General features: G+C 39.2%; 1 protein-coding gene across 2 annotated transcripts in view; it reads right to left on the bottom strand.

Annotated features, from left to right (window-relative positions):
* CDH8 (cadherin 8) overlaps window positions 1–21,615 on the bottom strand; it is a 168,889-nt gene that overhangs the window by 68,267 nt on the left and 79,007 nt on the right. For both annotated transcript variants that reach the window (XM_068161604.1, XM_068161605.1), the window contains exons 5-7: window positions 19,441–19,560; window positions 4,822–4,989; window positions 837–1,024 (exon numbers count right to left, since the gene is read on the bottom strand). In XM_068161604.1, the coding sequence (XP_068017705.1) occupies window positions 837–1,024; window positions 4,822–4,989; window positions 19,441–19,560 (476 nt within the window). The remainder of the gene's footprint in view (window positions 1–836; window positions 1,025–4,821; window positions 4,990–19,440; window positions 19,561–21,615) is intronic.

Here is a 21,615-nt window from a genome sequence, read left to right as displayed (position 1 = left end):
AATAAAGACACATTTAGAGTGCTCTATGCTACATATTTAAAACCCTCTATGCCTGTGTTACATTCATGTCCTTCTATGGAACATAATGTGAGAATCAGCTCTCCTCTTTCCCAGAAAACAACAAACTTTAAGTCTGCAATTAATGTTTCACTGACTTTACTAGGCAAGTTTGGTTCCAGACTGCTTCCTCTCCCCACAGTTCTGTGCATTATTGGCTGGCCCTCCTCTTGTGCACCTGCAAATACCTCATACTGCACACATCAAGGGCTGTAGAAAAGCTGTAGTCCTCCTTAAAGTCAGAATTTGGAACTTCTCATGTGAAACAGCAATGATCTCCTCGATAAGGTTCAATGAAATCACTTCATTGAGCAGAGCTCAACATGAGAAAAGGTAGAAAATCAAGCCTCTCACACAACAGGCTATTTAACTTATGTGCTATGCTTTGGTTGTGGGGTTTTTTTCCTTCCTCTGAACAGTATTTGACCAGCTATGCAACAAATGAGAGAAAACATGTATTTGATAAACACTCACCCAAGATTTTATGGAAGTTTACCCCACCAACAAAGCAGATTGTAAGCTACTCTTCTCTGGAACCAAGGAAGCAAAACATGTATGATTTGGCTATGTGGAAGCCCAGACAAGATCAACGCATTCCCAGCACTGCAAAGCCACCCATGGATGCCACCCTGGTTGTCAGATAAATGGCAGTTTAGAGGGACATGGCTAATCTAGGAGATAAAAGAACCCTGGGAAACCCAGCATCTTCTCACAGTGTGAAGTCTGGCTGGGTGGCTGTATGCAGAATAAACACCCTTTTAAACAGAGATATGATTTACCTTTCTCACTCTAATAATGCCATCCTGAGTTTGGGCATCTGTGGTAATTTCAAATAAATCCATTCCATCTCCTTCAATAATATCATAGGATGATTTTGCATTTTCTCCAGTATCCAGGTCATTTGCTCTCACCCTTCCTATTGGTTCCCCAAGAGCAACATCTTCCATTACTGAGAAGTGATACAGACCTTAGAAAGAAGAGGAAAAGACTAAGCATTACATCCGATTCCAGTATCTCGTGTGCTCTTCATTTATTCATACTTCCCCAATGCAAACTCCTGAGATGTGCACCTGATACAAACCACATTCTCATGTTATTTACTGACAGCAGCAAAACATATTCTTTCAATAGGAATATTCAGTTTCCTGTATCCTCATGTTCCTTGCAGGGATGCTTAGTATTGGCAAACATCAATATTTAGCTACTTTGAACATTGAAAGTATGCAATGTTCTCCACTTCAGATGCTGTTGAACTCACCGTTTTAGTTAGAGAGCTGGAGTTAGGATCCAGCTTTGGGTTTGACTCTGTAAAAAATTGGTCTAATGCTTTAAAGATACCTTATACACTTTCAGATCTTCACTACTTTTTTGAGCCTTTTGATTTGGTCCTGTTTATTTAAGCACTCCCACCTTCTGTGGTAGGAAACATTCAAGAGAGAATCCCCAAATTTATGGGTTAAAAGAAATGATAACATTTTGTAGTAACTATTACTGCATTGACTGTTTATTGTATGGTTAGAAAGGAATCCACTAGAAAGTGCTAGTCACATAGTCAGCACTTTTATTTTTCTTAAACATTTGTTTCAAACTTGACCTAGAGGAGGGTCAAAAACATATTTAGAACTTCTCATGTATTATTTTATTAAGAGAAAACTCAGGATGCTACTATTGTATCTTCCAGCTCTCAGCAATACTCTGCAAAATATAAGACACACATGCATGATTTACATCAAAACCCCTTCATGGAGTACCTCTTGGTAATGTACACTTATTGAAGCTACAGGTGGTGCATGATCCAATCAACTGCAACGCTACTTGGTGGTTAAAACACTCAAAAGGAATTCAAAGTGAGCAGATCAGGCCATAAAAGTAGTTTTTGACAAAGGGTTCTGGACTTGCTCTTTTCTGTCCTCACAGCTGTACTGGAGTTGCTGCTTTAGCTGTTTGTAGGCTGCTTCCAGCAGCAAGAAGCTAAAGCAGGGAAGAAACAGTGAGGAATTCACAAATATAAACAGTAGCTAAGGTCTGTCCCAAAGGGAAATATATTATCTTTCTTTTTTTTCCTTCAATGTTTCTAGGCTAAATTATTGCAGATAATTTGGAGATCATCAAGATTCCTCAAGAATATTCATAATGCCTCACAAACAATGAGCAGCCAAAGCAATCAAGTGTCTCAGAAGACTAAATTATAGCTTCATAATTTATACCGTTGTCCACGCTCTGTGGTTTGAATCTCCAGACACAGCTGATTGCATTTTTCAGTTGATATTTTTCTCTCAGATTTATTAAGATGTTTTACAAAACATGGTAAAATAAATTATTAGGATTCAGCTGACTCTTTAACACAAATTGCTCTTAAGAATGATGAATTGTCCTGCTTGGATGTCATAGTGTAGAACTGACCCCAAAATAAATAAATAAAGCTGTGTTATGCATCTTTGAAGTCCCTTGGTTTTTACAGCAGTGCTCTTCTCAGTACAATCCTGTGGTAAACTGCCAGGTTAAAAACTTCTGTGACTTATAAAATGCCTCTAAAATTATTTCAAAGAGATCATGGAAGTAGTGAAAGTTCATCTTTTTCATTTCTAAAACCCAGGAGGCTAACACTCTTTCAAATCAAACCATAAATATACATTTCTGTCCTGCCTGGAAACAATAAACCGATAAACCACACTGCTTTTTGGAGTTCATTACAATTTATTGTGAAAGCAGCATGTATTACATCTTATGAATTTCTATTTCATTCTGGTTAGGCTCTATTGTAACTTTGATCCTTTCTTATTTTCCTTCCCAGGCAAATGCAAACCGTGCTTCAGCAGTGTAAAAAAATGTTAGCCCTGCTCAGCTCTTGTATAAGGCCAGAGTCATGACTAATCTGCAATGCTAGGCAGCATGCTATGAATGCTTAAAAAGGCAGAATTTGTAATAACATCTAGTTCCAGTATTTACTATGCCTCATCCTCATTAAACACAACATATACATGATCCAAAGCTATAGCAGATGCAGGGTTCTTTTCTAATGAAGTTGAATAGTGGTCATTGTATAAGACAGGGTGGTTCTTCCTCCAGGGCAGCTTGGATTCTGCACTGGAAAGATCTAGCTGCAACAGCCTCAAAGACGGCAGCTCACTCTGCTGAGGGAAAACTCATCTACATTTCCTACAGAGAAAATATATTTCAGGGATCTGTGATGCAGGCTTCCTCATGCTACCCAGACAGTGTGTCACTCTACCCAAACTACAGGAGAACAGGGATGAGTGAACTGCCCAGGGAAAGTGCAGTTTCATCTCTGTGTACAGTCGCTCCTCTGCTTCCCGCTGAGACCTCCAGCAAATGTACCAATTAGCACCAGTTGGGTGGCTGATTTTCTGATAGGCTTTTTTCACACTGGCAGGCAAAAAGGCTTTTTGAGACCAAAAGTGCTGACACAAATATAAAAGCCAGGTAAGCTGGCAAAAGTAGATCTGTAGTCACTGAATTGGAGCTACAGTACATTGCAGGTATAAAAGAAATGTCTCCCTGCATTCTGGTGATAGGGTTCAGCCAGGAATGTAGATGTTTACATTATTGGGGAAATTGTCATCATAGGCTAGAAAACACTGCTACACAAGGGCAAGCAGTGCAGTGTGGTGTGGAGCAAAAAATTGATGCATTTCATACTTTATAATGAGAGAAACCCATGTGTTGTGCACAGAGGGCCTTTCTGTTCAAAACCACTAAGATGAAGTATTAAAATACATATTTTGCAAAGAAGCTTCTACCTCTTCTTCCCCTCCCTCTATCTGTATGTGCATTTTCTAGACTATAAGGGAGTATTTATCACATGCTGAGTGCCAGGACAAACCCATTTCTCTCTTTGTGTCTTCAGAACAGGGCTAAAGTGGACTTCAAGTCATAAATGTGTAGAAAAGAATTAATTTTACATTAGGTGCCTAAGTACCTTGCTAGTAAAAGACACTTTTAATAAAGCAAAAATAATACAAAGTCTAGGTGTGAGTATTCTCCAAACAGACTCTTAACACCTTATAACTTCAGTTTTCCAGAACAAGCTGGGAAAAAAAATGTTTCTAATATTGCATTAGATTGCACCTGTTCCAAATAAAATCAATCCAGTCATTATGCTCTTCCCTATTCTGTTTTCATATTGTCTTCATCTTTGGAACAGACTACAAAGCTTGCAGAAAAGCCCAGCAGGATGCCAAATCATTTTAACCTAGCCAGCAAGATATCTATTGGAACCAAAGTAGTATATATGGATTTTGAATTAAAGATCAACAATTATCTAGACTCAGACTTACTTCCTTTGTTTTCTTCACTATCACCTAACTAGTCAAACCTTCATTTCTTTTATTGGTTATATGTGTCTTCTACTGGTGGTGTCACTTGTCTGCATGAGATGGAAGCACACATAACAGCAATTAACACTAGCTGAAAGCAAAAAGCAAATAAATGTATGAAAGAAAAGTCCCCATGCTCTTTTGTGTGGGTGTAAAGGGGGTAACAAGGGAGGCAGAGAGCTTTGTACATTGATATGGACATAATTCCCTCTCTTCTAAGCTCTCAAACAGCAGAGGACTATTAATCTTTCTTTAGCAGCAGCTGTCTGCTTTGAAATTACATTACAAACCTAGGCAATATGGTAATAAACCAGAATATTTGGCAAAAACAAACAAACCCCAAACAAACAATACAACAAACCAAACCAAGCACCACCACTGCATTACTTTCTTATATAGGAGAACACATAGACATCATGGCACTTACTCTGTGCAAACTTTGGAGGATTGTCATTGACATCAGTGAGTGTAATCGTCACTGTTGTGGTTCCAGAGAGTCCACCCATATGTCCTCCCATGTCCTTTGCTTGGATGACAACAAAGTATTCTTCTTTGGCTTCTCTGTCCATGTTGGGAAGGGCTGTTTTAATTATAGCTACAATAATCAGGGGGGGGAAAAAGTCAGGTACAGACCCAAATTCACTTGTGCAGCTATTTTTATGGATATGTGTAAATATTGGAACTGCTGAAGGTCCAGTTAAGTTGCCGCTTAGTACTAACTTTAAAGAAGAGTTTGAGACTTGCAGAGATGCATTATTAAAGGTCACCTACCTTGCTTTGATTAAAAATGCAATGGAATTGCTGGTCCAAAACCCAGTAATTAATCATAACTGTGATACATATTAATTTTTTACCTTTTTGTGACATAAACTTTCTTGGTTTCTTCCCTACCTCCCAGAGAAATCCAATGCTTCCCTACAGAACTCGCAAACAGGAGACAACCAGATAACAAACTTCATCAAGCCCTATGAGGAGAGGCTGAGGGAGCTGGGGGTGCTTAGCCTGGAGAAGAGGAGACTCAGGGGAGACCTTATTGCTCTCTACAGCTACCTGAAGGGAGGTTGTAGACAGGTGGGGGGTGGTCTCTTCTCTCAAGCAACCAGCACCAGAACAAGAGGACACAGTCTCAAGCTGTGCCACGGGAGGTTTAGGCTGGATGTTAGGAAGAAGTTCTTCACAGAGAGAATGATTGGCCATTGGAATGTGCTGCCCGGGGAGGTGGTGGAATCACCATCAGTGGAGGTGTTTAGGAAGAGACTGGATGAGGCGCTTGGTGCCATGGTTTAGTTGATAATGTTGAATGATAGGTTGGACTCGATCTCAAAGGTCTCTTCCAACCTGGTTAATTCAACTCCTATTCTATTCTATTCTATTCTATTCTATTCTATTCTATTCTATTCTATTCTATTCTATTCTATTCTATTCTATTCTATTCTATTCTATTCTATTCTATTCTATTCTATCCTATCCTATCCTATCCTATCCTATCCTATCCTATTTGTTAACACTGCTAACTGTATCTGCTCTTGTACACAATGTTGTTCCCTTAAGTGCATTATCCATGTTCTAGGAGGATCACTTGTTGGACAACGATTTCAGTAAGCTGCTGTCACCTGCTTCAGTAGAGTAGAAGTTTTTAAAGACAGAAAAGTAAAATGGTCTGTAGTATATGGAAACATAAAACATCAGTGGGCTAGCAGAAAGATATCTGGCAAAGGAGAGTCCAGTTAAATATGGGTGCAGATCCACTGCAAACTCCTACAGATTTCATGGACATCTAACAGTCTCCTTCTGTAATGTGGAATTCACAACATTCCCTGTGGAAAGTGCAATACTAAATGCTTAATGGCAAGTTTAAATGGTGTTCATTGTGTTCTAGTAACATCCACCATAATAAAAAGAATGAACTAAGTTCTACTAAACCTAGGGAAAACAACTGTAAACATTACATTGAAATATGTTTGGGTTTTCCTTTTAAGGCTGTTTTGGATTCTATTTTTTGTAGAAAACCATTTGTCTGTCAAAAAAGCACATAGTCCAAGTTACTGAATTATCTTAGTGGTTAAAAGAAGTGTGAGAGTGTCAAGAGGAACTGAACTTGGTTGGACTTGGTGATCCTGAAGGTCTTTTCCAACCTGAATGTTTCTGTGGTTCTGAATCCACCACTGCAGGGGTTTCTCACGGTGCTTGAGCATTCTTCTGAGACCTAAAGAGTGTCTCTGTCCATGGGCCTGTATGGGCAGAGCTGAAGGACACAGTTTATGGGCAGACACTCACCATAACTTCACCAGGTCTTTGGAAGTCATTAAAGCACAAGAAAGTGAGAATTCTCTATTGTACTGTATCTTTGTTAAGACTTCCATGCTGAATAGAGTGGCCATGCCTACACTCTGGATCATCCATACCTCTCACTAGGCCTGATCATATGTTTCCTTAGCTCTTAGAATGAAGTTCTTATTTTTACCTGTTCTTTGTTTTTTATTATCAGGAGTTCTATAGGTGTCAATACTTATTATCAGTCTGATTTCTCTGCTGGGATTAGCATAGCTATGGAGACTTCAAATAAATCTTTTTCTTTCACCTGGGATAGTTGTTCTATTAAATAATCTTCTTAGAAAAATACACTGGCAGAAGTGCTAAGATTATTCAGGTATTTATGGTGAACAAAGAAATGTTCCTGGTCTTTATCATTAATAGAGATGCATTTGAGTAAATTTTAGAATCCATTTAACATTGTAATGCTAACAAGTTGATCAGACCTGCTTTTCTTGGTTGAGTACAGGACTAAGCTAAGAGCAAGGGGGTGGAAGGTATTTAGAATGAAGCAATATGCTTGCTACACACAAACCACCAAGCAACACAATAGCACTCTTGGAACCTACGCTTTGGCAAACAATGGCCAGAAAATATTTTGGGTTGCCTTACATATTTTATAAATCTAATTTGGCATGCAAATGAAACCTCTAGCTCATGTCTGCAACTGCTGAGCCAAGAAACTCAATAAGTAATCAGGGATTTTTCATTTGAGCATGGGGTAGGTGGGGTTGGGAGCAGAGTGCACTGCAGTTGGAGGTGAGTTGGGAGCAGAATGTGGAAATAAAGCAGGAGGAGCAGTGACCTCACCAACAAGAAGCCAGATCCCACTCAGACCCTGAGACATTGGCCTAAAATGTCACGTTGAGCTACAGTATGATGATCACCTAGCAAATCCCCACCAAGAAGGCAGGTCTGAGACCAGGCCAGGAAACTCGGCAGGCGGTTCTGGATCTAAGTCAGAACCATGGAAATATGAGGCTGGGTGCAGGTGCAGCACAGCTGGGGGCCAGCAGTGAAGATTCAACCTAAAAGCAGCTCCAAACGGAAAGGAGTGGCAGCCTCTGCATGGAGCCTCCTTCACAGCTACCAGCAAAGGAGCAGCCTACCCAACATTCCTAAACTTTACCAGGGAAACTCCTTGAAGGAGATTGTACCCAGGACCCTGACACATGCCATGCACTCCAGTGCCTGAAAAAAAACAATGAAGCAGCCTTGAAGCACAATATTCATGCTAATTTAACTACTTCATATTATCTGTAGGAGGGAATAGAATTTATTCTAGTAAACATTAACAAATTTACCAGAAGCATATTGAAACCAGGAAAACAATAACACCCTGGAGGTAATAATAAACATGCATCAGATGTGATAGGTGCAAAATACCTACAATAAAACAGCAGGGTCTTATCCTCCATAGCAGCCAAGGTCAAGAGAGTAAATGATACTTATTTCTCAAAGTACTTGATAGTTGTGACAGGTTTAGACTGCTTGGTTTACTGGTTAGGAATCATAATGATGTATTCTGTGAATAACCCTATTGTTATAAATGAGAGGCCTCATCAAAAGGGATGCTAATCCAAACTTAGACTGTGAATTTGGTCCACATCGATTGTCTTGTTTTGTTTCATTAACAGGGCTGATCCAAAGATCAGGGAAACCTTATTTCAATAGGTTTTGTACTAAGCCTACTATAACTTTTTCTCCATTAACAGTTTTAGGCAGATTTTCCCTCATCTGTTTGTTTGTCAAAACCTAATTTCCATAGCTGAGTCTAGCCTAGAGATGACCTCTGTTAGTGCAACATTTTGTATCCTGCAGTTTCCACTGAGACTAGCTAATTATTTCAATAAATAATCACTTCAATAAAGTGATGACTTTTCTCAAACACATATTTTAATTTGTCTCTGAGCGTGTGGAACAGGCTAGCCCTTGTTTATAGCAGGAAAAATAAATACCTTAAAAAAACGCCTAAATCACATTTACAGTTTCTGACTTTCAAGGCATAAAAATTAGAGGGGTTTTGTTATGTATAAATATACTAACACAACCTCTTATTTCAGTGGTTTTATCCATATTTCTGCTTCCTCAGCCATTTGCCAGAAGCTAAGACACAAAGACAAAATCAAGTTTCAATCTCAAATACAATAAAGAGCTGAAACGAAATTTACTGTTTTAATTACTCTGAGAGGATCTGAAGGTTTTTAAACATCAAATATACACAAATTACACAGCCTGAATGCTACCACCAGTGTTTCTACATTCAGAAGCTTTGGAATGGAAGCTAGGTAAAAAGAGAAGCATCTCAAAAGAGATCTCTTAGGAGGCAAATTCATAAACAGAAAAAGGCTCCATCCTCACCTAAGCAATGGAACTGAGACACAGACAGACTAAGAGAGCTATGAGCACAGCATTTCAAGAATATTTATGTTCTCTTTTGCTAAATTCACCAATTCTTAGGCTGAGCTCACAGGAAGTGCTGAAACTTCCAATCTATTTTTTTCCCCCCAAACAATTCAAGCTCACCAAATACACACAAAGTGCACAGAACATTAACTCATTGAGCATTCAACCTGCTCTGCTTCAATTCAAGCTAGAAACAAATCGAGAATAAAAACATAATCACTTCCAGCATGCTTTGATGGATGAAAACCATGTTTGCCAAACAGGAGAGTAGTTTAAAAGCAAGGCATGAGAATTACCCTAAACTAATGTAAGGCAGGCAGAGGCTTGTTGGAAGCTTGTATTCAGAACAGTTAGCAATGGCTTACTGTCAAAGTGGAGAGATGGATGAAGTGGTTCATAGGATTTGTTCTGCTTCTAGCATCATTCAATATTTCCTGAATGATGGAAAGCAGGAAGAACTTATCAAGCCTTTCAGACACAAAGTTGGGAGCCATTACAAATAGTGGGGAAACAGGATTAAAGTTCAAAACTATTTGGACAAGTTGAGTAGTCTAAAAAGAAAAAAAAGCAGCATACAACTTACTTTGGTAAGCAAAAAGTATTTTGTGTGCCTGAAACATTTTCACCATTACAATAGAGCAGATAACTCTAAAGACAGTAAAGGATATGGAGTCAAGTCAACAGTGATTTGCTGACAAAAATGCTCAAATATTTCCTGGTGTATTGGCAAGGATGTTGTATGAAACAAGTGTGGAATAATCCTTCATGTAAGGGCCTAGTTTTGAAGGGGGAAAAAAAAAAAAGGGTGGGTGGGTTATATAGTCAGGGAAGCATGAAGAAAGGCTTTACAGCCAAATATGTAAAAATTACTGGGAGCTAGTCTCCTCATCCCCTGGGGATGAGAGAATAAATAATGAGCCTAAAATATAAACCACCAAATGGGTTTAAATTACAGCTAGAGAGATTGCAGTTAAACATTAGGAGAACACCTTCTGAAAGAGAAAGGTAAGTACAGAGAGAAAGCTGCCTGCAGAATTTGCAGCATTTCCATTGCTGAAAGTTTTTAAGAACCTATCAGACACGTGTCTTTTGAGAATAAGAAGGGATAAACCTGAGCCTTTTCTGGGGCAAAGGTGCTCGCTGCCTTCTCACTTGAGGTCCCTTCCCTCCACAATGTCTAAGATAAGTCTTTATGTACTCTAAAATACTTTACAAACCTTAGTCCTGTGAAAACATTCAACGGACATGCAGTACAACCACTGAACAGACACCTGCATCATAATTTGGCTATGGATCCTCTGACTAAAGCTGCAAACATTAGGAAAGGGGTTGTAAGGTGAAAAAAAACCAAGAACTAATCTATTTCCTTCAAAGAACAAAACCACCCCCTGATACTGGAAGCACCTTTTTTTTTGGGGGGGGCTGAGTTGCTTTTCCTAAACAGCTATTGGTGTCACACTGCTCAATAGCAAATAAAACAGCTGCAGAATGGGATTTACTTTTACAGTGGTCCTAAATGCACACACTGAGCAATTTGCACAATCTGCCTCACAACTTGAATCAGTTAAAATGCACCCCTGGGGACTACTTTCAAAAACCTATTTGGAAGAATAGACGCTGTCTCACACCAAAAGATAAAAAAAAAAGAAAGATCAGGGGGAAAAAACCTAGTGTGTTAGAGGCTATAGCTGATGAAGAGAAAGAAGAGAAGGAAAAGGAACAATAGAAGTAAGGATCCGTTTTTCACTTCTCACGTTGCTCTCCATTCTCTTAAGGATCTCTTTATCATAACACTGTAAAGATGCACACAATAATTGAAAAGATGGAACAAAACCAAGCATGCACTATGCAAAATTGGAATCTGGCCCTGAGAAGCCTTTCTTAAGCATCTCATTCCTCTCACACGTTCTGATGAAGACTTCCTGCTATTTCAACTTTGGAGCTTCCTTGTCTTCATTTTGGAAGAGCAAAGTAATCACTCTGATCTTCCTTCCATGATAAAATCTTGGTGGAGATTCCTATTAAATTTAACAGTCATTTACGACCCAAACTCCTGAAAAATCAATCTTGTAATTTCTTCAGAGAGCTGTGAGATGCATTCTCTGTATTCCCATGAAGCCCACTGACTTCAGTGCTGTTTTGGCAGTCCATAAAATAGGTTCACTCGGAGATCTGTGGAAACCCTGTGCAATAATTCCTACAGGAAATGAATAGATCACAAACTGGCTTTCCTGAAAATGAAAACCACTGAAGTAGTTTGATGTGATTCAGGAATATTATCTTTAATCCAATTTGCCCTTCATAAAAATCTTAATCTTTTAATACAAATTATCAAATATTCTATTTCTTATTTAGCTCTAATGCTCTAGGATTTTCTTATTTAGCAGGAGAAGAACAATATCTGCAGTTTCCAGCAAAGTTGGCTAAAACTCTCCATTGCAGGAGTTGCCTGAACTACATTCAGATGCAGATGTATTTCAAATCAAAGATATTTACCAGAGGAAAAATAATCAGGTGAGGAAAAAAGAATAATCAGGTGAGGAATTAAATAAGTGATACCATTTTATGTGGAGTAATTCTGTGCTGGTTTTGTATTTTTAGGTGTGAAGCTAACCATGCATGCTTTATTTTTTATAAATGTTTATGGTTTCAAATGGTGTGAGGAAGATGGACTAGGTGAGCTTTTGAAGTCCCTCCCAACTCCTAACATGATCCTGTGATTCTGTGAAGATGGCACTGCCTGCCTCTGGTACACTGCCAGGTGAAGCTTGAATATTGTTTTATTAATTCTCTCGCTTCTCGTGTAGTCTATTTTCTTTTTCATCTCATATTACTTGAACTTTTGTGCATTCAATCTGAAGTGGACTTTGCAAGCTTTCCATGTGCTTAAATTAACACTGCCTATCTTTCACCACATGGATTCTGCTTGAAGAATATAACCTAGGATACAACCACATAACACCTCTTATAATTCTGCCTTAATAATTCAGATGAAATTGTATCTGGGTTTTACAGTATGGGTAAAAAGCTCTCATCTCTACTAACCAGCCATTCCCTTCTCCTTGGGACCTAGTTTCACTGGCATAGTGAAAGGATCACCCTCTCACCAGCTGAGCATGAATGCAGTAAATAAACATTCTACACTGCATTTATGACCTTCCTTCCTTAGGAGTTTATTTGTAATGATCCTCTAATACCTATAATTACACAAGACACTTTACACCTAGTAGCCTTGGGTTCTTTTTCAGATGCTCTCCAACTCTAGCTGTGTAGTTCAAATTCCTCCAATTCAGTCTCTTGAAGCACAACATTATTTAGATATGTAGCCCCTGTTTTCCTACTCAGCATGAGGAAAATGGATAATTCCTAACTATCTCACTAGCTTTCTAACATGATAGAGGTATGCTCTGAAATGCAAGAAATACGTTTTACTGCCATTATTAGATAAACTCTAGGAACAGAAATCACTTCTTTTTTTTTCCAAATGCCAATCTATCCTGATCTTAAGCCACTTATCCCTACCAACTACAGACCATCAGAACTGTTTTCAAATGTCTCTGTATTCCTTTATTAATCAGAAAAGACAGCTCTTGCTGCTACTGAAGGACCCAATCCTACATACCTTACCCATAACAGTTATACTTTGTACTTCTAAGTAAAAAGCCAGAACTGTAGGACTGACCCTCAGGTCTGCTGCACTAGCAGTTTGTCAGTACAACTCTCTCTCTTAATGGGCTGTCACCAAGACAACTCTCAGAATCACCAAAGCAGCTCTGTACAAACGCCTCAACGCAACTCCTAAGGTTACACAGCATACTTAGGACATAATGACAAGATAAGGCTTATACTGCTTTGAATGAAAATATACTCTATTGTCAGCACTGAGCCTAAGTGCATCAAATGCTGTCAAGACAGAGCTGAAGGTGCCATAACAGAAGCGACCAAGTATAAACTCCAGAAGTCCTTGGATGTGCTGGAGCCAGTTGTGCTACCTTGGGAATGTTGCTTTCCAGGCTGTATGGACCCACCTTCTGGAGCCTGCTGCACACACCTGCCTTCTCCTCTGGGAAGGGAGTTCCTGCACCTCACTTGCTAAGACAGAACAACATCTACTCAGCCCACTTCATCATGTCTTTTAAAATTATTTCAGTTAAAATGTTAGTTAACTCTAATCTGTTATCTTTAATCTCTTTTAATTGGCAAGGCTCTCACAGAAGCACTAGTTAAGAAAATGAGCTAGAAAGCAGCAGTTCACTCCAGGCTGACTGATGCTAAATAAGTTCTTCCTCTACACTGATTCCATGAGGGTTTAAATCTAAACTATTTAGAAGCTGAACTATTTAGAAAGGCTCTGTTGGACACGAGCTAGCTCTGTTCCTAGCAGCTCATTACTTTCCCCTTATAGCTGCAGATTAATTCCTGCATCCAAACTGTTTTCCCATCTCTGTATTTTGAAAAAGCTACCTTGTCATTTTACCATGAGTCATTACAGATAGAGTCCCTGTGCCTCTCTTTTATTAACACCTCTCAAATATTTGTGCAGTGATTTCATATCCTCCTTTAATCACCTCTTACCCAGTTTATACAAATTAAGTTTAATCAATCTTTCATTGTAAGTAATATTTCCCTCACCTTAGCTACCCTGCTTTGAACTTTCTTCAGCATTTTGGTAGTTTTTTTATGATGCCAGGTCTCATCAGGGCTACACACAATATTCTGAGGGCAGCTTGGGCTGTCACTGATATACAGCATGACTAATAAACTGAACATTAACAACCAGCTAGAAGAAATTGTCTGTAACATCACAAAACTGTAACTCAGAAGTTGTTGTCATTTATCCTCTCGCTATCTTGTTTTGGTTGTTTTTTTTATCCTGCTGGACTCTCTTTCAAGGTCTAGGCAGAGTAAGATAATACAGACTGCAAATTGAAATAAAAGATTCAAACCTGACTTCTGCTGTATGCCATTTCCATTCCTCCTAGGCCTACTCATTTATGTTCTGATTTCAGAACCACAGGGTTCAACACTGTGGTCCAGAGAGGGCCATATACTAAATCATTAAAAGCTCTGTTGATTAAAGCATGTGCACTTTCACCTGAAAGTTAAAGCTAGGTATAGAAAAAAATCAATCACTCACTCTCCAAAGAAGTATCCACATTCTATTAGGAGAGCCTTTCTTTTCCTAGGTCTCCTGACCCTTCTATTTGTACCAGCTTTACTAACTTGAATTTGGCTTTGTATCAAATGGCCATATCCAAGATGGTAGTGTTAAAAAATATCTGGGTTTTTTCCATAGACATTAAGGGTTTGTGATTGAATGACAGAGTTTGTTTTCAGTGCAGGGTGTTTGGCATAATTTTCCTTGTTCCTCTAGCTGCATTTCACATGTGTGTAGGAGTGACATTATTTAAGTTCATGTGGAATGTAAATAAGTCAGGCACAGCTGCAAATGTATTTCCTCTGCCACTCCTGTATTGTAAAACACAGTGTCATTTCAGATTACATTCCATTATGATAATCTTATTTTAAAAATGACAGTCATGACTTAATATCCTTAAAAAAAAAAACACCCTTAAAAGTGAGCAAAGCACTTTACCTACTTTGAGCAGTCTTGAGGAATCCCCTTCCCCAGCATTTTGACTGTCATTATTTGGACCGTGAGAGAGCACACACAACTTATATTCCTTTATAAATAATACACACGAGGCAGGAAACCTGAAGTTGGTTAGTCAGATGCAAAAATAATGTTTTATGGAATGTATTTCAGTCCACCCTGAGTTTCATTACTAATCTGATGTCACCACATCGTAAGCTGAGCCTCGGAGTAAATCTGAATCTGTATCGTTGTAATGTATTATTTATAGTTACTCTCTAGCCAACAAACCAGTGGTCATATTAAAATTCACCTATGAAAGGCAAAAAAATAGTCAGAGCAAGCCACCAAAAGAGCATTTACCCTAAGCCACATTCAGAGCACTGAGTGAAAAATAACTTCTAAATTACCTTTGTTCATGTGTCTGTAGTTCATACAGAAGAACTTGGAAGCTAGAACTGCAGAAGTGTATGCATTTTTCATCTAAGGTAATGGAAAATTATTGTTTTATGGGTCACTTGCCAGTACTTATTTCTGTGCACCCAGCATTATAGAATTGTTTCAGCAAGGAGGTTGAGAGTAATGTCAGAATTTCAACCAAGAGTGTGATTCAGGTAAGGACTGCACCCAGTTAATGTCAGGTTTGTAGGAACAAAACAAGCAGAAGTTTAAGCAACTGCTTTCCTCATGTTTACCCTCAGGTGCAGCAACACCTTCCACAGTAAGCATGAAGCCACATCCTATACCTTTGCTCCCTCTTGTTCAGAGTGCTACAGAAGAGAGGAACTGAGAGGCATGACTGGAATTTCTGTTATGGTCATCTCTCAGCCTATCATTAAAACAAAGCAGCAAGGTCAGAAAGTCTTTGGTGTGAGCCAGGAAATCAAAAAAATTACAGGCAGTAAAGCCTAGCTATGGCTGTCCTAGTGCTGGCAGCTACACAGGTCTAAACCTAGTCTTAATTTCCAATAAATAAAGTTAATAAAAGGACAGTCATCTAGAAAAATAGTAAGTAGATCAGCTCTAAGCAGCTATATTTTGATAACATTTGGTCCCTCTTGTGAATTACATGAAATATTTACATTTTGAAGTGGTTCACTTCAACAAAGTTATTTCCTAAACCAGTGATTCCATTTTGAGAAAGACACAGTACCTGGCTTGGTTTAGCTAGGGCACTGCTATAGCTGGCTGCTCTGCTATGTTTTGCATGCCATCACAATAGTATCCAGACATCTTTTAGTTTGGAGGCTTACAGGAGTGAGGTATTGGTTATTTACACCTGCCTGTGCAATGCACTCTCTCCATTCAGTTGATTTGCTCCCTAGGCTCAAGCCTTGGTTCAAAACACTTACTGAATTGATGCTTTATTGGATTCATCCATCCCCTACATGGCTCTGTTCTTCATGGCTTCTTTACAGAGAATATTAGGGGCAATGGTTTGAAACTAGAGAGGGTAGGTTTAGGTTGGACATTAGGAGGAAGTTCTTTACATCACAGTGGTAACATACTGGAGCAGCTCGCCCAGGGATGTGGTTCAAGCCCTGTCCCTGTAGGCATCCAAGATCAGACTTGTGGCCCTGGGCAGCCTGATCTAGTTGGTGGTGCCCCTGATGATTGCAGGGGTTGGACAAGATGACCTTTGAGGGTCCATTCCAACCTGATGCATTCTATGAATCTTTCCACATGACAGCTTTCACTGAGGTTCTTGAGCACTACACACAAATGTGTAAGGTAATGCATTTCCCTGGCTTAGTTACTGAGAGGAAACATTCACTGTGACAACTCACATTGCTAAGGCTGGATAAAGATGTACTCACATGTACTTTTTATTTGCTTTGGACATTTTGTTAAAATGCACCTTCCACTCTATCTGTCCGTGGCAACAGCTCTACCGTCCAAATTAAATAGCTGCTTAACTAGCGTGCGTGTGTTATGCACCACTACCTCTGAAAGCTGAAATACAGAGTGCCACAAGCTACTGCAAAATTGTAGCTATCTTAGTATAATATTATTGGCATTTTGAGACTGCATGCAAAAGCTCTCTCTGGTATATAATAAACATTATCATACTCTTGCTCCAAAATTCTGCTGTTACCAAGAAAATCTGCTTCACAGCTCCACGTTTGCTGAAATCAACGATTCTTTTCAGAGGAAACACAACTATAAGGCTGCTGGGTATCAGAGCAATCTTTTTCACCCTGTTTAATGTGCAGTTGCATTTTCTACATGACTACCTGTGTCTGCTTTCCTTAATGACTTGACTTTTATCTAAATTTATTGTTTTCATAGCCTAAACAAATGCATGCTGGAGGGCCCTACGCCTTCTAACATTCATAGATTCATAGAGTGGTTTGGGTTGGAAAGGACCTTAAAGATCACCTAGGTCCAACTGCCCTCTCATGGGCAGGGGATGCCTTCCACTAGCCCAGGTTGCTAAAGGCTACATCCAGCCTGACCTTAAACACCACCAGGGAGGGGATATTCACAACCTCCCTGAGCAACCAGTTCCAGCGTCTCACCACCCTCATTGTAAAGAATTTCTTCCTAATATCCAGTCTACATCTGCACTTCTCAAGTATGACTAAGAGTTCTCTGAGTGAATTAAGACAAATCTCAGACACAAGAGCAAATTCTTCACATTTTAAAACATTATAAGCAATAGATAGGTCCATCTAACATCACAAAACCAGCTGCATTCTCTCTGGATTTAACAGACTACTGGTGAGTAGCTCTAAGGGTATGGTAGTTATGCCGCAGATGTAGGCCATGAAGGGATGGCAAAGAAAGAGAGGATGCCCTCCATACATAAACTCAATCAGTTGTAATGGTGTAGAGAAGAACATAATTGATGTCTTGCTTAGACCTAGAAAAGTGAGGTATATGAAACCACTTACTCATTCCAGAGGAGCTCCACAATTGTGAACCCACAGTTGAAATCTTTATGATTACATTCCCTGTAGAAACTAATGTGACATTTTCGTGGTAATAGAATTGCTACTCAAGGAAATATTTGTAACTGGAAAAGGAGGTAGGAGGAGGGATGTAATGCTACTGAAAAATCATGATTTTCAGGTTTCACCAAAAAGCTTTGGAGCTTTTTCAGGCTTTCATCATAATGAAAATCCCCTAGCTAGGCGAAGAATAGATACTTCTTTGCATTAAGCATGAGGTTTTAATGCACCACAAATAATAAACCTGAGCAAAATTAAACATTTTTATACATTTAGAATATTTCTTACAGGCTATTTTTGTGTGGAAGAAATGAAAAATGTGTGCAGGTGAGGAATATACTTGTTGGCTCCTCTGTGACAGCTGATGTGTTTCCAGTGCTACAGCTCCAACATTCCCTAGTAGAAACTGAGAAAGATCCAGCAGCTAATCCCCCTCTAATTATCTCAAGTTGTTACTGCAGGCAATTATATTTAATATTAAAAAAAACTAAATAACAAAATCAAGTCACATATTTTGATACTTGATGGTCAGAGGTCTGTTCTGGGTTATGTTTCCACATGACTTGTGAGAAATCAGCCAGAATGAACTAAGGAGCCTCACTAATAACAGCCTCTTGACGTAGCTATTTTTTAAACAGGCCACTGCTCTCCTACTGTGCTGTGCTAGAGCTATGTCTGTAAAAGCCTGGTTTGCATGCAGCATAAAATAAAATACTGAATGGTGTTCCAGAGATTGTTTTCACATTTAGGATAGTTGTCCATCAACCAGAAGGAAATACTTCAATGGATTAATCCATTAATCTATTCATATTACTCATCTGATACTATTTACCCTACAAGTTGGGGCATTTCTATGAAAGGGGAATACTTTTTCTTATGCAACCTCACCAGAAAGAGTTAAAGAACTTCTGGACTTCAAAGAATCCAAGAGTACTCTTTTTTTATGTTGGTGACAAAACTTAGCAGACTTGATCTATCCAAAGCATCCTTTTATAATTTCTCCTACCATTTATTCAATAATTTGATTAATTTGCATGAGGACAGGGCTCTTCACTCCTGCTTTACTCCCTTCTTTATGGGGATATAAACTGAGGTGGGTTTTTGTATGCTTTAAAATGATGACAGCTGCTTGACTCGCAGAGATTAAAAACAGCTTCCAGTAACAGGTGAAGGAATATAAGAAATAATATCAAATCACTTTAAAAAGCACTTCTCAAAACAAATTTGCTGTCAGTACAACATATGTACAGAAAACAAGAGGGAATGGATTTATTGACACTTCTTTCACATGACTTTCAAGACTTTAAAGCGAGAGCGAAATAAACTCATCCTAAATGGATGCTAATAAAACTTTATACCAAGCACAGCTTCAGGTTCTTTCTTTCCTCTGACCCACCCAGTCAAGAAAGAAAAATCATTTTTAAGGAAAACACACAATATATTATTTAACATCCCCAAGCTAAACTGTACTTGGTTTAGCTGGAAAGACTCTAGGCTCATGTTGAAAACTATGTTATGTTCATTAAATTCCTCAGGCCAAGTCTTTCAACCCCTAATCAGTGCTAAGTCACAATTTTGCTTCAGTAGCTTCTGCAATATTAACATCACCATTCCTTACATTATCATTAATACAGGACTTTCCTCTGTCTTTTCACATGACCAACCTCTGACAGAATAAAAGTGAGAGCTGGGTTAGCACTTGGTAACACAGACATCCATCTACCTTAAACCTCCTGTTTAAAGTGTAAATATACTCCAGGGATTCATAGTCAGAGTCACCTACCTGTGTGTGGCTCAATAGAGAAGTAAGGCTGTCCTTCCAGAATGCTATAAACCAGTTTGGCACTGTTTCCATAAACTGGATCATCTGCATCTGTAGCTGTTACTTTAGTTACAAAGGTGCCTAAATAAAAAGAGGACACAAAATTCTTGTTTACACTCTTCATAGATATTTGCATAAAGATTCAGAAAATAATTTGAAGCAAAAATTAATTTCTTTGTGAGCTGTGTGACAGTAAAAAAAGACGAAAAAGAACCTCAGCAATGAGTTAAAACATTACTTGCGGAACACAAACACAACATTTTCCTTACAGATGATATATGCCAGCAGAGTGAATTTCTGGGTAAAAGAATAACCTTTCTAGTAGCTGTATTATTTAATGTTTCTTTGTAGAATGCATTTAAAGCTACCTGCTAGATCTGGGTAGACTTCAAGCATTTGTAAAGGAATCACATGAAAAGGATATGAAATACAAGGTCAGTAATACAATATAATATGTTGCATTTTAAGATTTGCAAAATCACATTTGAAAGAACCTTGCCAACTCACAGAAACCACCTAGAAAAGCAATACTAAAAAGAATTATTTTTTTTTCTTCTTGGCTTTCAGCCATAATAATGGTTTGATATGGCCACAGTGACAATTAGGACATCTAATGTCTCTGAAATGAGTCTTTGCCACTGAGGGGGCCATTGTCTAGCCAGAGCTACAAATTCCATTCTCTGAGCAAAAAAATAGAAGAAAGAAAAAAAAAAAAGGAAATTCCCCTTTTTACTTCTTAGGCAACATAGAATACATAGAATGCACAGAATAAACCAGGTTGGAAGAGACCTTCAAGATCATTGTGTCCAACCCATCAACCAATCCAACCCACCTAAACAACTAGACCATGCAACCAAGCACCCCACCAAGTCTCCTCCTGAACACCTCCAGGGATGGTGACTCCACCACCTCCCAAGGCAGCCCATTCCAATGGGCAATCACTCTCTCTGTATAGAGCTTCTTCCTAACCTCCAGCCTAAACCTCCCCTGGTGCAGCCTGAGACTGTGTCCTCTTGCTCTGGTGCTGGCTGCCTGGGAGAAGAGACCAACCTCTGCCTGTCTACAACCTCCCTTCAGGTAGTTGTAGAGAGCAGTAAGGTCACCCCTGAGTCTCCTCTTCTCCAGGCTAAGCAACCCCAGCTCCCTCAGCCTCTCCTCATAGGGCTTGTATTCCAAACCCCTCACCGACTTCGTTGCCCTTCTCTGGACTCGCTCCAGCAAGTCAACATAACTCTTCCCATTTCTGAAAGCAGCAAAATCCAATGAAGTTCAGTCAGTTACATTAAGCCTGTTGCAGAGACTTTCTTTTCTTTCTGGATGACTTAAAAATATAATCATGCCATTAATTAGGCTAACAATAACCACAATATCTGCAAAGGAAGAGAAAGCAAAAGTAGGAGACAGGTTAAAGGCTGAATTATGTTTCCTATATTCAGAAAGGAGAAGAATCACAGAGGAAAATATCCCCCTTTCTGGCTATGGCAATAAAAGCAGCTTGCCCTTCAACTTCAAGTGAAGTTGAATCCAAATAACATGTCACATCAGGACAGGAACAGCCACCTCAAGGAGGAGGAGAGCTCTTTGGCATGTCCTTGCATTGAGCTCTCTTCTTTCTCTGCATGGCACATTACTCCTGTGGCATTGGACGGTTTTGTGAGCTACAGAACCTGCAAGTAATTTTGAGGTATGTTTGTATATCTAGAGATAATTTGCATATCACCCAATAGCTTCCATTTTGTGCTTTCCCACCTGGCCACTTCAAATACCAGACAAGATGTGGCGCTAGCAGGATGTGGAATGGACAAAAGGGATGGATAGCACCTTGCTGATAGACTGGGAGTTCTGCAGCTCCTGAAGATGCAGCAGGTTTGCCGCATGAGAATAACGAGAATTCCCAGGAAAAGGAATGTAGGTTGCATAAAAACATCTCACTAGAAGGGAAAAAAAAAATATATGTGGCTTGTACTTGTCATTTTGGCTACTGGCATAAATTCAGCCTTTCTTACAAGGAGAGAACAGCAATGAAGGGAAGCAGATAAGCAGACTGCCATGCAAGCTCTAGCATGGCCCCGTCTGGCAGGAGAGTGATCCACCAGCCTCCCTCTTGCTACGCAGCAGGGACCAGAAGACTCCCCA

The sequence above is a fragment of the Melanerpes formicivorus genome, unplaced genomic scaffold, assembly GCF_026170545.1.
Source record: "Melanerpes formicivorus ecotype bairdi unplaced genomic scaffold, bMelFor1.0.p_v2 SCAF_59, whole genome shotgun sequence".
In the NCBI taxonomy this organism is placed as follows: Eukaryota; Metazoa; Chordata; class Aves; order Piciformes; family Picidae; genus Melanerpes; species Melanerpes formicivorus.
Note: the sequence above shows the minus strand (reverse complement) of the source record. Positions and strands in the feature narration are given on the sequence as shown.